Source organism: Mixophyes fleayi, chromosome 6, assembly GCF_038048845.1.
Source record: "Mixophyes fleayi isolate aMixFle1 chromosome 6, aMixFle1.hap1, whole genome shotgun sequence".
NCBI classification, from domain to species: Eukaryota; Metazoa; Chordata; class Amphibia; order Anura; family Limnodynastidae; genus Mixophyes; species Mixophyes fleayi.
In genome coordinates this window covers 178,059,107-178,075,910 of record NC_134407.1, presented here as the reverse complement: position 1 = coordinate 178,075,910, position 16,804 = coordinate 178,059,107, and the positions used below count along the sequence as shown (strand labels likewise).

The window sequence follows — 16,804 nt, the reverse complement described above, 5'->3', positions numbered from 1 at the left end:
TTCAAGTAATGCTTAAAACTCTGAAGCACATCGGCTAAAAAAAACACTAACATTTTCTTAATCAATATTACAAAATTAGCTGTAATTAGCTAGCCATTTATCCAATAATGTATATATACCTCTATTATCAAGCTTTCTGCAAGCTACTTTATGCCGTTTAAATAACCAAAAGCTTCCTTGCAGTGGTCTTCAGTAAGACTGATAGGAAGTCGTTGCCCATGATCAAAACTCTCCTGGTAACATTTCATATAACAGTGCATTTTACTTGTACTTTGTTTACATACAGAAAATGGCATTTTAGGTATAAACGCTCTGTTTTCCACCACTACTTTGGTTACTAAATAGGAAGCAGTCCATATAATCTGTTTATTATTCAGAAAAAAATGTAAACGTACACAACAATCTATTCTCACACACAACCATGATGTGCTTCTAGAGTTTTATTTAATGGGAGAATAATGCCAGACTATTTCTGTATGAAATGGTGCTTTGTAAGGTTCACAAATACATTCACAGACCCAGGATCAATAATTCCCATTATTTTCAAAGAAATACTTTCAAAACTGTCAAAACAAAAAAACAAAATAAAAACACTCCACAATGAGTTTTTAACCTAGAATTTGTCTGTGAGGACAGATCAGGGAAGTCGGAACAAAACAGGAGGGGTAACGATTTCTTACTCTATTTCGCAGAGACAAGTTCTTGGCTGCAGACGTTTTCTGAGCACATGATATAAGACAGGAGAGGAATTACCCAGGTACTTTATTTACTTCATGTCACGTAGCATGAAAGTGACTTAAGCAACCTACCAAGATGTATTTTTTTTTTTATTTTTTTTTTTAAGCTTTAGCTACAAGTCTCAGAAAAGCTTTTAGCCAAATTAATGTTTTATCCCCCACATTGTTGCTAGAATGAATGGCTGTTTTAAAACCCTAAATTGTGTTTTTGGGAACAGAGATCATTATTAAAGACGGGGCTGCAATAGGTTATTTTCCTAGTAACACTAAGAGTCTGGAGTATTCTTGGCCAGTTGACTTTGGCAGCAGTTAGTCAATCTTACTGCACTGATCATTAAACATAACAAATCCTATTCTGGGCCCTAGAAAAGCCTGGAAAAGGAGCTACAGGGCACCGATATGGGCTATACACAAATGTTACTTCACAGCAAGGTCAGGGACATTGGCCTATGCCATCTGTATCCATTTTTTACCACTGAAATTATAATAAAGGAATTGGTTTTCATTAAAATGATAATCGCGTGCTCAGAATAACTTCCATACAAAATCACCATTTATTGCCTTTGTGGTTATGCCTTTTTTTTGTCATGAAGATTCGGCATAAAAACAAGTATAAAAGTGATTGGTCCACAGGCAAGCTGCTTCCCCTGTAGAGTCTACCAATAACAGAACAATGTCACTTTATTTAAAACCTTCAGCACCACTTGTCAACCATAAAGGCAGAACTGGCCAATCCTCCAGCCCACCTATAGCACATTGATGCTCAGCCTTTCCCAGTGTCATTGTAAATGTATAAAATTGTTCCAACTAAACCAAACTTTCAGATAAGATAAAAATTAAATATGGGATTAGCCCAGCATTCAATGCAACAGTGACCTTTAACCAGAAAATATACTTGTCAACCCCACACAGTGGAGACAGGTCAAATACAGAGTCAGCCCACAAAATGACTGTCAAAACTAAAACCTAGTGACAAAGACTGCAGCAGCGCTGGTTCCCAGTGAACTGATTGGCTGCATTCACATGAATATTGCTTTGGCACACAAAGCTGTGCATTCGATCAGTCCATTTTTTATATTTTAATCCCCTAAAGAATACAAGTCATAGTACGACCACATTTGGAAATTCCTTAATGCCAGGGAAAACCACCAAGATTTGAGTGGGACCGATTGCCGACACCCTTCTTATACACAGGTCCACCTTATAAAATTAGCTTGCTCAATGGTGCTCATTTGGATAAATAAGAAAAATGTGATTGAGTTGAGGCGCGCTCATGTATCTAAGAACAAAGCTGTTCACCAATGACAGATCTGATGGCTGCGTGGTTACCATTACAGCAGCTCCCACAAAAGCATAGACTGCTGTAATACCTTTATTAATGTATCATTGTTTTCCATCATATCAAACCTCACAGCGTTAGGTGTCACATTATACTGGTCTTCAGCACATAGGACTATATTGTTTGCAAAAACTAATATGCTACATGCTAAATAAGTGAAGACTATACAGATAGTTATGGTTTAACAATACAAGTATGTCAGCTTTCAGTGCTATGCTTTAATGTGATATTTGAGTAAAGCAGGTGGCATGCTTTACTTTGTGATGCAAAACTGTTTCCTCTAGATTGTAGAAAACCAGGTATAGCTAGATTGTCAGATACGGTTTCACACAAGAACTTTGAATATGTGAGTAGTTAATTCTGAAATTGTGAGGATAGTTATCTTTGCAAATCTCCATTATTGAATGTTTAAATGCAGTCATTAACGTAAAACATGGACTAAATATCTGAACAGCTCAAACTTAGTTTCACTCCCATGTATTTTCGTGCCAGAGACTGGACTCTTAAGCTCACTGTGTCTGAAAAATCCCTTCAGAACTCTCTTTACATTATTATATTTAATAAGCATCCTGTGCATAAGGAGACACAAAGCCATCTAAGTGCATCACCCAATGCAGTGGGAGGTTTATCAGATAGGCTCAGAGGAATCTAAAGTCTAACATGGTGAATAGAAACAAAAGGTTGGAGTAGCCCAAATCCATGCTCAGAGGAAAGACATCTTAAAGCAACAGACCAGACCTGAATTGAATCACAATGGCCACAGATGAATGCTCTTCTTGTCATACATATGTAAGCATTTGCCCACACTGTAATTATGCCATGTAGAGACTAAGCCTGTAGTAAATCAATGAGAAGATTATCTTGAATCCTAGAGCTGTGTCACAACTTCAGAGATTCCCAAACCAGCAAGAACAATAGGTGGTATCTGGTGTTCTCAAGACTATTTACTCCGTGTTTGTGGAAATCCGATAAACTACACAAACAGCCTGCACTCCATTTGATAGCAAGGGTGCATAAATTAGCCACCTTAAATGACGTTACCTTAAAACTTTAAGTGTAGCCGCTTTACTTAGCCCCACTCACCATGGCAGCAGTTGTTAGGCATTATGTACACCAAGGACAGACTGTTCTCTGCTGAATTTAGCCACTAAGCCCTTTTAGGACATGTAGTTGTCAGACAAGGACGTCAGAAAAGAGCATGTAAAGAGTGCACACATAATGTCTTACATGTCGCTATGCGATACTGAAATCCATAGCAGGTATCGGTTATGAGTCTATACATTCCGTGGCAGAGGTATGAATGCAATATGGTTTTCATGGAATTTCAAACTCCTCCAAAACGTGCAAGGAAATCACTGCATGAAAACTCAAAATATGAAAACAGGTTTACCTTTCAGTTCAGTGTTTAAACTCATTTGCTATAAAAATGAATATGGGGTATAAGGCTTTTTTTTTTTTTTTTTTAAGTATAAAATCCAATGACAACACACAATAGAGCAATGAATATAGTTGTACTTATCCGTATTTTGAAATGCAGGACTATCGCTTTCATTAGTTTCATTTTTCAGATTGCATGGGCCTTGCATAAGAGACTTATTTGAATGTTGTGCTGATCAAATCAAAAATAAAGCTCTCCAGGAAATGGCTTTAAAAACAACAAAAGTTTACAAAATTGCTCTCAGACATACTCTACTGAATGCACATAATTTACTGCATCAACAAAGGGTTTTTTTTTGAAAAAGGACAGAATGTATTTACGACAATGAAAGAGTAGGCTGATTGACAGTGCCGTTAGTATGCAACAGAGGTTTTCATGATAAGCTGTGACACCACTGCCACCAAGAGGACAAACCTGGTTATTGCATTCGCAATTGGAAATAAGGTACCACTACAGTACTTCCCATAGGTCTCATATACACAAGCACTTTTCCAGTTCCCGTGGTATATTCAGTCTGAGCTATGTTCACAGCTTGGTAAAAGCAGCTTAACCAGGCACTGCAGACAGGGTTTATTGAACCCTATAAAGGAAGCTGCGGTAATAAACACAGGCACTGAGAGTGGCCACTGGATGGAACATGTACTGCAGACATTAGGACAATTTATATCCAGAGAAAGCATTAGTATCACTTCCCCACCTAACATCTGTCACATACCATCATCACATTACTAGAATACTATAAAGGCCGTGTGCACAAAATAGTAGTAGGATACCTGCGTATTGAGAATTTCGCATTGAGAAGACAGTCCTGAAGAGTCCCCTGTGTGACTGGCTTCACTCTCACATCCAGAGAATTCATCTGAGAAAACAACAAGTGCTGGTTACATTTCAGGTTCACAATACAGCACAGGGCTAGCTACCATATAAGCGCTGCCTGCTGTGGCTAATACCAAGGTAAGCAACAGAACACCCTAAAGAGGTGGCACTTGCCAGTTTGCTGCCAGACTAAGAAGCTGCCAAGTATCTGCTGCTAACTGCAATAGAAAACGCATATAAATGTTAGGTGTCTGAGCATGTGTTTCATAGGATGTTCACATGCGGGATACCCCATACTTGTGTTTACAAAAGTATCCAGGTGTATGAAGCACAGAACTTTTCCTATTGATTTCCATAGCCTGTTCTTTTCAATGATGTTTCCAACATATAGAAATATCCCTGAAATGAACAGGCTATTCAAATGAATGGGCAAAGCAGTGCTACTAATTATTAAAATAAAATATCTCCCCCCCCTCCCCCCTGCACCACCTATTTAAAATTAACCAACAGCAAAAAGTTGGCCTCAGTGTTCTCCCCAGTGTCCACCCGGCTATTTACTTGCCACCCGGCTCTTGAAGCCCAACAGAGGCCTACTATAATAGAATAAACCATTGTTTCTCCTATTAGAACAGGCTCTATGTGAGCACTACAGTCAGCAGTGTGTGTTAGACCAATGACCACCAGTTTGCTCAGCCCTGGCAGGTGTGGGCAAAAACCACCAAAATTTTTCAATATTATTGCAAAGTATTACAAATGCCTCCACCCGGTTACTCCCTAATGCCAATCGACTGGCAAAATTTCTGGGGAGAACACAGGTGATGAAAGTGAATGCGTTGCAAAAAACAAAAAAAATATCTATACGCTTGCCCCATTACTGACTGTGTCTTAAAAGGTCAGAAGTTACAAAAAAAAAAAAAAAAAAGCCTTAGCAAATAACACCCACCCCACCAATTGGACAACTCAGTCAATATGCATATGTAGTATTCCAATACCCTGACATGGTATGTACTCTGTGCGTATTTAGTGTATTTCTGCATCTCACAATACTAATATACAATAATCAGTAGAAGTGGCTATTGGAGATAATTAAAGAAGAATGCATTACTCTTCCCACCTGTTAATTTTGAGGAGAACAAATGGTGGAACGTAAGCAGCCCCACCCTTAATCTCTTAGATACAGACAACACATAAGATGCCATGGGTGAAGACGCCCATCAATTATGGTGACTGCATTTAGAAAATAAGCTCCACACAATAAAAACGTTTACATGTCAAGAATGCATGGTTGGGGGTCCTGCTACTCAAAATATATGGAAACCACCACAAAATAATCCATATTATATGAGGAACTATTACACAATTAAACTGTCTTTCAAATACACAGTTTAAGATGCAAAAAACTGTACCTAAGTTTTGCTCTTGGTTTGGCTCTTCGAAATCATTCTCTACATCAACCATTTGCTCTCTCGCATTACAGTCCGTTCTCCCTCTAGTTCTTTTTGGACTGCCCTCCTGGGTCCTATTTTGATTGCATGTACGTTTGTGGTCAGCAGTTCCATTAAGCGAATGATCAGATGTATTTGACTGAGAAGAGAACAGATTCATAGACTCTTGACTGCATAACAATAGTTCCTGTGGAGGATTCCAGCTTGTCTGAGTTTTGCCACTAGTACTACAGCTACTAAACATGGCCAAAACACCACCACCTTGCTGCTTTGGTGAAGACCCCGCAGAAGTATTTTTCTGGCCGACAGCGCTTGTTGCGTTGCTAGATAAAAATGCGTTAAAACAGGGCAAGTCCTCGTCTTCACTAGACTCTTCGGAGGACGACTCTAGCTTTTGTGCTTGACGTTTTCTTCTTGTTAAAAGTTGCGAGTGGCTGCCAGGAGACTCTTTGTCAACAAGAAATGTTGACTTTTTGCCGTCAAACACAAATGACTTTTCAGTTACAGCACGGCATCTTGTAGCTTCTCCGACCCTGTCCACACTGCCCAACAGCCCATCAGGCGTATCAGAGTAAACTCCAGGACTTCGGTCAGGACTGCTATTACAAGATGCTGGAGGACGTAGTATTTTCTCCGTCGCTGAACCTTGAGAGTCAATAGCAGAAGTAACGTCATTTACCTGCTCTTCCTCAAAACAGTCCGTCTGATAAAGAATGCGCTTTGCTTGTTTATTTTCTCCTTCACTACTTTTAGTGTCTCCGCGCCTGACTGCTGCAGGACTTTCATGCGTGACTACAGGGTACGAACGCATTGATTCACTTTCCGAATGTAAGAGGAGGCCCTCACTTTTAGTTACAGCAGCATTTTTTTCCTGATTACTTTCCCCGTGGAGTTCAGTTTCTTTAATTGGATTTAAATCATTCAGCTGCCAAGCAGTTGCTATAGCTTCATGTACTGTTGAACTGTCAGTGTTCTCAGCTGTACTATTTCCAGTGACCTCTGAAGAGAAATCAATCTTCTTTTTAGGCTTCAAATGCAATTTTTTGGAGTGCTCAGGCTGCCTTGCTATCATGCTCTGTCCCTTATTTTGAGGTTGAATGTTCTCCTGACTAATATTAGACTTACTAATGTTTTTGACACTAGAAAGGTTATCAGTATTGGCAGCAAGATTTCTACCTTGGTGTCCACTTGTTAAGTTGGTGTCACAATCAGACATGTTCACAGGGTCAAAGTTCTCTTTATCAGCAGATTCAGTAACCGTATCTAGTTTAAAGGACATTCTTTTAGCACTTTTGAACGTCTTCAACAGGTGCTGCGTGTCAAGGTCCGAATCTTCCATTTCTCCCTGGTCTAAAAGACTTTCCGCAGCCTGCGCAGGTGTATGCCAGGATTCTTCACACCCATTTTCTTTTAGATGAGCAGAAAATTTGGGATGGGGACTCTCAATTTCAGAGTCTGTCACATTTTGGATCACAGTGACACCAGTTGGGAATATAGTAGTGATTTGGGTTTCAGTGCCCTCAGACTCAATTGCAGGAACACATGGGTGTTCACTACTTATTAGGGTACTGGTTTTATTTGGAGGATCAATGTCATGCAATTCCCTATTCTTAGCGTTAAGATTAATGTCAATACCATTGGTCTCTATTGCCATCTGATTTCCAGAGCTGACTAAAGGCTTTTCTGACCATTTAAGTCTCCTGCTCCTCCTCACATTTTGCGGATTAACCTTGTATCCTGGCTCATTGCTACTGGGATAGCTGTCAATTTTCAGTTCAGATGAAAGAAAAGGAGTCTGCTGTTTGCATGAGACCAGGTCTGCTTTTCTAATCAAAGACAGAGACCGTATTGTCCGAGTACGCTCGCCAGACTTCCTCTTCAAAGACTTCTTTTGTTTCTTTGGTTTGGCTTCCTGTACATCGGAAATAGTTTCCAAATCTTGGATATCTGCCTTTATTTGATCAAAATGTAAAGAACTACAATTTGCTGCTGCTGATCTATTTTTATCACAATCTAAAAAACAGTCAGCCACAATGGACAGACGGCCATCAGGTTCGTCAGTACTTAATTCATTTCCTTCTACCTTCTTAATGAAGTCTTCAGGTTGAAGACCACTTGTGGTTCTTCTCTTTCGCTTTAGACTGGGAACATTTGGTACCTCATTATCTTTTAAGGTCTCCGTAACACTATCAACGTGGATATCTGCAACACAGGTTACTTTAAGACCCGTGTTTGACTTTCTCTTGTATACTTTGCCAAACACCTGGTCCTCAACATTAAACATGGTCTTCTCCAAAGTATTTTGTCCAACACAAGGGTGGATTGTAGTCATGATTTCAGTCTCATCAGACATGCAAGAACCTCTATCAGATGCATCTTGATCTTCTAGAGGGAAGACTTCAGACAGCAACTCTTCATCCCACAAAGAAGCATTTAGAAGCTCTGTTGTTTTTAAAAGCCACTCATTAACTCTTTGAATACTTCTTTTCATTCTTTTTCTGGACACTGCACATGACAAACTACCTGTACTACCCTGAGTGTTACCCATCTCTTCAGGGACAGAGTCATCTTTATCATACTGATAGTCAATTGCATTTTTCAATGTCTGGCTTTTGTCATGAAGAGGATTCTCTTGCTGCATATTGGCATTGGCTGGATTATTGCATTCCGTGTGTTCAGAACGCGTTGTATTCCCATCGAGGATTGCATGTCGCCTCTGTTCAGCCTTTTGTTCACAAAGGTCTCCATCAGAAGCTAAACTGTTTTTGGTTTCTGCAGCTGCCTTTTCACTGGATATTTCTTTTAGGGTTCTGAGACCATCCATCCATAATAAATGACTTCTTGTGCTTTCAAAGTCTCTTTCAGAAAATCCATATTCAGCTGAAAAAGTACATAGAAAGCCAATTAAAATAACATAAAAAGAAATATACTACAATATTCTTTTATTACACCATTTGGGTTAACTTGGAATTAGTTTTTTAACATAGAAAATATTTTTTTATTTTTTTTTATTATTTGCTATTCTACTTAGGGAAAACAAAACTAACTGAAAAACAGGTGTGTACAAACTAAAAAAAAATACTAAACGGAAACATTATTATTAATAATAATATCAATTGTATACAATATATAAAATATGAGCCCTAAAAACAACACTCCTACCATCACATATCATAGATACCCATATGATAATAGATAAAATAATATAACACATAGTATAACTGCTGCTCCTATTAAGTCCTTAGCCAGCAAGGGGATAATCTGAGAATTTAAAGAGAAAACAAGAGAGCACTAATTGTGTTGTATTTTAACTAAGGTAAAGAAAAGGTTAATACTGCAACACAAAATATATAAAATAAAAGCCACCAAAAAGCTCATCTGGCAGCCTTAAATCACGGTTGTACAGTGGAGAGCAGTAATCATCCTGTATGTATGGCTCATATGGAGTGGTTACCAGAGGTGAACCAGGAAGTGACACAACAGAAGTCCAGAGGCCTGTCCTGATGAATAGTTTAAATCACAATCACTTTCCCTACAGATACTAATGGCCTTTGCAAGTTTGCGATGAGGATGAGCACAAAGCCTGACAGGAGGGATCCGAAGATCCCTCTTCTGCAATGCTCTCCCCATAGGATAGACTAGCCAACGCCATCTTCAGATTGTGTTACCGGTCAGGGTGAAGTTCTGAGTTTCAGAGCTTGATAAATAGGGTATTGTTGCAGTACTCAGACACCTATGGGGACTGCATTTGCGATTGAAGAGGCTGGGACCACAGCAGTTATCGCCGATTTCTCCTGCAATCCTATAATAAATGCCTTGTTACTTTAAAATGCTGTAATCCCCCAAAAACTGCAGTTTATGGGAATTTACCTATAGGGTGGTTGATAAAAAGGCATCTAAGAAATAAAAGGTTAACAAAACCTTTATTACTGTAGCAACAGATTTTCCTTATTTTAGCTTATTCCACACCTTCTATGATTGATCGCCTTTTGGTTTTCTATCATTAGATTATCCCTAATCTGCCTGCATACCGATAGTAATACCATTGAAGGACACTACAGCCACCTTTTCACAGAAAGTGTCTGATAACACAGACCAGCTAAACTATGAAGCAAAAACAAACAAAGGCATACTACTCATGCTGTCAATATGTCTAGCTATATATTTGTCAATGTTATTAGTAGCTCTTTTTATAAAAGGCAACACTATGTACAACGCATATATACTAGCTGTCAAACAGACAGTCATTTTTATTGCGAACAGATTTGTAACAGTCATGTACTATTAATCTCTTTAAAAAACATTACAAATACATGAAAAATAATGAAAACAAAAGTGAAATTTGTCAAACTGTTTTCTGCATAAGTCACATAAAAGCAAACTTTAAATGTGCCTTAGCTATATTTCAAACCATTCTTTAATTAAAAAGCTGTGAAAATTATATAATGTTAAGGAAAAAATGCATCAATCGCAACACTCCGTTAAAAAGTTGCTTTAGTGAGAATATTGAGACTGCAGACTGAATTATGTAGCGGCAATCATATCTTATAGCGCTTTAATCCCAATGAAGCATTTGGAAACACAATAAATCAGCAGGGGAAGGAGCAAGTGATATTTAATTTTTGCTGGAATCCACAATAAAACTGACATCCTTGTTAAGAATGTTTCTTATATTGTGATGTTTCATTATGTCTGAAAACCTAATTATGGCGTTGACATTGCTTAAGACATAATGCAGGAGCTTTAAAAGATGGAAAAAAGTGCACTGCAAAGTAGTGTTTTACTTAAATTCCCAGAACAGCTTAACAAGCCATCTAAACACTTACCTGATCTGCTCACATTAAAAGCAATGCAATTTGACATTTAGGGGCATATTCAATTGACGGCGGGACCGCCGAAAATCCTGCGCTCAAAAAATATTACCGTTAATACGGTAATCTCTCGCTAGATTTCAGCTCGCAGCCCCCTGAGCTGCGAGCTGAAATAAAGTGAGTAAATTACCGTATTAACGGTTTTTCTGCGCAGGATTACCGTAATAAAACGGTAATTCTGCGCGGACCGCAGGATTTTCGGCAATCCCGCCGACAATTGAATACCCCCCTTAATGTTAATTAAGCACACTTATTCATTCGAATATGCATACTACCTTGTAAGAGGTGGGGGTGGACTGGGGCTCCAGCTGGGGCATAAATGTGCATGGCAAATATATTTTTTAAAAAAATCTCAGATCTGTTAGATATATTACATAATGCAACTGTGATTAAAAAGTAAAAGAAGATATGTAAAGAAAAATGGAGATTACATCAAATAGGAGCCAGGGAGCCACGCAAAGTAAGTGAGCAAATAACATTAAGATAATACCTAACCTCAATATAAATTATACATTATACAAGTGGATCCCAAACTTTCCCAGCTCGAGGCACCCTTAGGGTCTCCTTAATTTTTTTTTTGAGGCACCCTTAACCCAAAACAATTACCAAGTAGTCCCCCATCCTGCTTACCACCGGCCTTGACCACGGCACCCCAGTGAGATCACCACGGCACTCCAGGGAACCACTGTATTATTCGGATGTCACCGGCACTGTTGGTAAGGGTTCTCGCTGGTTGCCTTGGTTATCTTGCAACATCAAAACCTCGTAACATTACTGCTCACATCGGCAGGACTCTGCTTGGTGATGACCGTATTTATGACCACAATCTTTTTTGCCGTCTCCTCACAAAAATAAATGTGTGAGATCTTAATAGATCACATCTACCATTACTGGCAGGCGAGGAGGCATCCATTCCTAGCTCCACGCTCTTCCTCTTCACTAGTGCATTCATACAACAGATAAGGCTGCATCTGACCTGTTACAGGTACACAGGTAACACTGCTCCCATGGAGCAAGAACAGAACGCTGGAGGGTATAACTCACGTACAACAATAGGCTAATTGATTTAAAAACATGTATTTCTCCTCAGCCCTTCCCTGGCTGAATTTATCCATATTATCACAGTATTTGGTACATTTTCTGGTTTAAAAATTTGGGACATCCTATATTCTCACAATCAATATTTCTGTCTTAACTGTAGGTAAAGTTGATGTGTACACTTCAAATAGTACTTTAAAAAAAATTTTAGTTTCACCATGTTTGTAGTGTAACTAGCGTGTACAAGCCTACATGGAAAGTATAAAGTTGATCTACTGTAGTATACGTTATGAAGCTTGACGACATAGCAATATCATCCTGGTCTGGAAGACTGCGTCCTAGTGCCTATTCTTGAAATATAGGAGGTCAATACTTGTGGAAAAAACATTCCGTGCCCATTCCGCAATATAGCAGGTACAACCATGTATCAAAGTGACGGACTCAGTCCAAAATATCCCGTAAGAAGTATACAAATTGTGTTTCAGAGGCTACCTAACCAATAGTTCCTTTTGTACTCAAATTAATATTAACAAAATTCTGTAAATTCTCCTTTTATTTATTTTTCATTTCAAAGGCCACCATACCTTGATCTGATGCCGCTACATCTTCTGCCTCCGATTTTAAAGAGATCAGATCATTTGTATTAAAGATCTTCCGCTGCTCCTCTCCTCCTTTCTCAGGCTTAATAGTTTCTCTGGACTTGCATCCCAGATAAGGTCCATCTTCATCGCTTTTACCAAGAAATGGATGAAAGCAGTTAGTGTATTAATTACTAGGCAGCTGCAAATAAAGCCATGCCTAAAATGTCTACAATTAATTCAAAAACACTTGAGGAAATGAGCTCATGCCAGATAAAACATAGTACTAGAAGGAGAAGTCTAGAGAGAACTCGAAAAACATAGACTGTATTAGCTCCAATGGGGCACGGACTGGTGTGAACGAGTTCTCTGTACAGCGCTGCAGAATTAGTGGCGCTATATAAATAGCCAATTTTCATGGAGTTCGGGAAACACAAATTGCAATACTAACAAATATGACCCAGTCATATCGGCAATGACAGGGATAATATAGCAATCTGAAAAAGTTTGTCCGTTAGTGTGCATTTTCTGATTGTGAATGAACATATATAGATATGTGTGTGTTTCTGCACACAACAGGCAAACTGCAAAGCAGGGACAAAAACAAGGATAGATAAAGCTATTGCACTTCGTACACACATCTGGAATTGTGTCACACCGCAGAGAGAAAAGCACATTCATAGCACTCAACTGCTCCAGTAATGACACACTAATGTGAAGGTGGAACTCTCCTTGCATCTAATGGGAGAACACACCCTCATTAAATACTGCAAGCAGTGTCTTCCTGAGTGATAAAGAGGCAGGGAGTGTGGGGGGACACCTATATCTGGAGGTGTAGTGTATATATTCACACAGTGCATAACTTCATCTATACAAGAGTGTTATTTTAATGGAAGCCTTGAAACAACAAAAATAAAATATATTATGTGTGTGTAGCATGACATACAAAGACATTTTAGAACATTTTGTACAGTCTTCATTCTTAGGTCACATTGTTTGCCATTCTTTATTAGAATGTCATTGGAAAAGAGCTTTGCCCGCTTACTAAAGACTAAATACAGTTGACAGAGAACACTTGAAACTTTTTGCAGTTTAATAAAAGGCAGGACAGGGCTGCTGGAGGCGTGATTTAAGGGGAATGATAAAAACTCATGACTCCTGAAGGACCTTGGCATACTAAAACCAAGTTTATGGAGTTCATAATAGCACAGGGAAACACAATCCCCCGACGCGCCGAGGCAGAACGGAGAAGAGCAGTAAAACCTGTGCAAGTTTTACAGTAGAAGATGACTGAAGGTGTGGGCAGACGTTTACACTAAATGCTGGAGAGGAGAGCACCCAGTAAATGGCAAGAAGGTCACCAACAGAAGTTCAGTAAGAAATAGTTGCTGGACCTTCTGGCAAAAACACACATTACAACACGTGCAAAGCGACTGAGTACAGTAGCAGCTCTGATATTAAACCACTTCTTCAATTTCAGTATTGAGAAGTTATAGCCTCTGCTTACCCCAAGCTGCCTGCTTTCTTGAATAAATCATCTTCGGAGGAGTCAGACGCTAAAAAAAACAATTAAAAGCAGCAATTAAGGTTTTGGCTAAAACAAACTATACATTAATTATGTCACAGTACTGAAATGCAAAAACACGCGCAATATAATGCTCTTATTAAAACAAAATCCCAAACAGTCTTGATCATATTAACATATCAAGTGCCAGAAACATGTGTATTATCAACAGACTTGGGTTCTCCAACATTTAGTGCTAGTGTAAGTACTAGATGTTCCAAAATAAAAGGACTTGTTTGGGATTTACCAATATGCATTTTAACGTGTATTAATCTCTATTTTCAATGCCCTTGGATACAACATCAGATACAAGTCTTGTTTCAGTGTAACTTCAAGACATTGACTCACTAAGCTTGAAAACTATCAATGTATTATCAAGTTGTTTTTGACAACCAACCATCCTCAATTGTTTCTTGACCACATGTACATTTTCCTGCAAGTACATCACATCTGACACAACCCCTAAATATAAAACTCACTTCAGGACATACCTCTCCCCAAGAGAGATTCAAATAGTTCTGGAGCTGCTTACCAAAGTCTGCAAGAAGTTGTTTGGACTCTTTCTTCTGACGTTTAGGTCGACTGCAGCTCTGAGTTTCTATGTTCCTAGCAAGCGGTGCGTCAGTGTCCTGATAGCAAACAACAAGAGTTACACAGGAAGCATAACCTCTGCAAAAAAACTAAACAGGACACAAACCATCACAACCGACAGACACAAGCTGCCTAGGAAACCCCCACCTTGCTAGGATGACTGCATTTATAAATAAGTGTAAAAAAAAAAAAAACATAGCAAAAGGGATTCATTTCTTAATTTAAAAGTATGAAGAAAAATGGGAAAACAAACAATTTTATTGTTGACGGACAACTTCTATATGCTATGAATATGTATACAAGTACTTATGATTATTTGTATGTAAAAACTTTACCACAACTCCCACATTGCACCAATCGCTGACTAGCAGCCCCAAGGTCCACCGCAGAGGTGCAGACTGTCTGCCAAATATGAATCAGCTAAAGTAGTCCATTAATTTACTACCCCATCCACAAAATATGAATGCCTATGACAGGGATTTTTAACATGTGTGCAACAACAAAAAGATTTCATATCTATTATAAGTTTTCATTAAGATATATTGAAAACAATAATACATTTAACATATAACCTGTAAAACAGTAACTGAAGGAAAATGGGTATTTAATTCAAGTGATCCACAGCTTGTAGAGCACATTTCCAAATAAATCTTGGTTTCAAGCTCTCAGGTTTAAAAAAACTCTGGTATAAGGATCTAAAAAAAAAAAGTACCATCAAGAAATTCTTATTGGACTCTAGCAAAAGTCTGCAAACACGCAGATACATGTGTTTCTAAACCACCATATCACATAGGGCTTGTATTTTAGCTGTAGTTTCACCCAAATACTGGAAAAAATACTACATTCTGAGACGTACATGGAGGTATTATATTATCATCATTTCTATACTACCATATGTAAAACAAAGAAGGGGTATTTATATAATTAAATTATATCACATTAAAAAGCAATATATCTGGACTTTATGCATTTAAACTTAAATACCTAGTAATTTATGCTAAGAGTCGCTTGCCTAGCTGCGACAGAAGTAACCTTAGTTACAGAACCCCTATATTGTTTACAAGGAATCATAGTACACAAAGGTAACACCATATATTAGACAGCCCATGAAACCCCTGCCCAGTCCTAAAACACCACCTTATTTAATTTTAGTAGACTCAAAGTCAGTCCAGTTATTCCAAACACAAGTGCCACTATAACATTAAAGAAGGGAACAGAGGGAATAAAAATGAATAGAAAGAAGCACAATACTGTACTTACTACACATATTTTATTAGAGTTTGTAAACTTGCACATATGTATTCAACTGTATGGGTAAGCCATGTGGTTTTAATAAAGACAACACGGATACTGATCGCAGCCCTTATTTTCCAGTTGTGGTTTATTGATTGGATGTGTGCGCGTGGTATAAAGGAGTTTCTCCTCTCTATAGTTTGCGTTTCATCTCTAGAGATCAGCTCCTGTGGGTTTATTAAAGATGTGCGAGTGCACTGAAGTACTAATTGCTGGAGGCTTCAATGTACTTAATGAGTTTTTAGCAGCTAATTGGTTTAACAAACTGGTGTGCAGGCAAGTAAAAGATTTAACTAATACGGATTCTAGAGCTAGGCGCCAGGTGGACCTGATCTTGCAGACACCGCAATCATGGGAAGATTACAGAAAAATATATTAATCTGAGAAGACCAACACAATCCTGACCCATTCCACCCAAGAAGCAACAGCTGTCTACCCTCATTAATGATACAGATGAGAGAACAAGCAGGGAAATTACTACACGATTACAAGCCGTGCAAGAGTTGTAGCGTGAAGCAGAGAATAGGACGGCTGGACACAAGAAATAGTGTGGCAGATTATAGTATACACACACGATATAGATACTCGCCCATTACAAGAAAGAAAAACACAAACAAGATTTTAAGCCATATGAATACTCTTGCCAAGTCAGTCGTTTTTTGGTACGAACAAATATTCTTGAAAATTTAGATTATATACTTCATTGCTCAGTGTGGTCACTGGTTTCTAATAAACCAATATACTGAATTCCTGACCTCACAAATTACCTCAGAGTGAGTGAATATTGGCACAAAATGGCTGCCTCTACAAAGCATATACTGCAAGTGTACTTTCTCATTTTTAATGAATAGCCACAATAAAACAATCGATTTTAAAAATTAGTAATTATCACAATTAGAATCATGTATAATGTTAAAGGAAAGCATTACATATTTTAAAGGGTAACACAATCTAAAAAGTAAATATTTAGTTTTGAGTGAAACTATGAAATAAATACAGAAGCAAAAACAAATGCAAGTTATCTGTTCTACTCTGATCTGGCATTGGAGGACACCAAGTAGGTGAGGTTACCATATTATTTCTCTCTCATAATT

General features: G+C 38.3%; 1 protein-coding gene across 2 annotated transcripts in view; it reads right to left on the bottom strand.

The window, feature by feature from the left end:
* Positions 1 to 16,804, bottom strand: part of BRCA1 (BRCA1 DNA repair associated) — a 102,751-nt gene that overhangs the window by 57,661 nt on the left and 28,286 nt on the right. For both annotated transcript variants that reach the window (XM_075177416.1, XM_075177415.1), the window contains exons 7-11: positions 14,359 to 14,455; positions 13,770 to 13,818; positions 12,269 to 12,414; positions 5,737 to 8,655; positions 4,288 to 4,373 (exon numbers count right to left, since the gene is read on the bottom strand). In XM_075177416.1, coding sequence (XP_075033517.1) covers positions 4,288 to 4,373; positions 5,737 to 8,655; positions 12,269 to 12,414; positions 13,770 to 13,818; positions 14,359 to 14,455 — 3,297 coding nt within the window. The remainder of the gene's footprint in view (positions 1 to 4,287; positions 4,374 to 5,736; positions 8,656 to 12,268; positions 12,415 to 13,769; positions 13,819 to 14,358; positions 14,456 to 16,804) is intronic.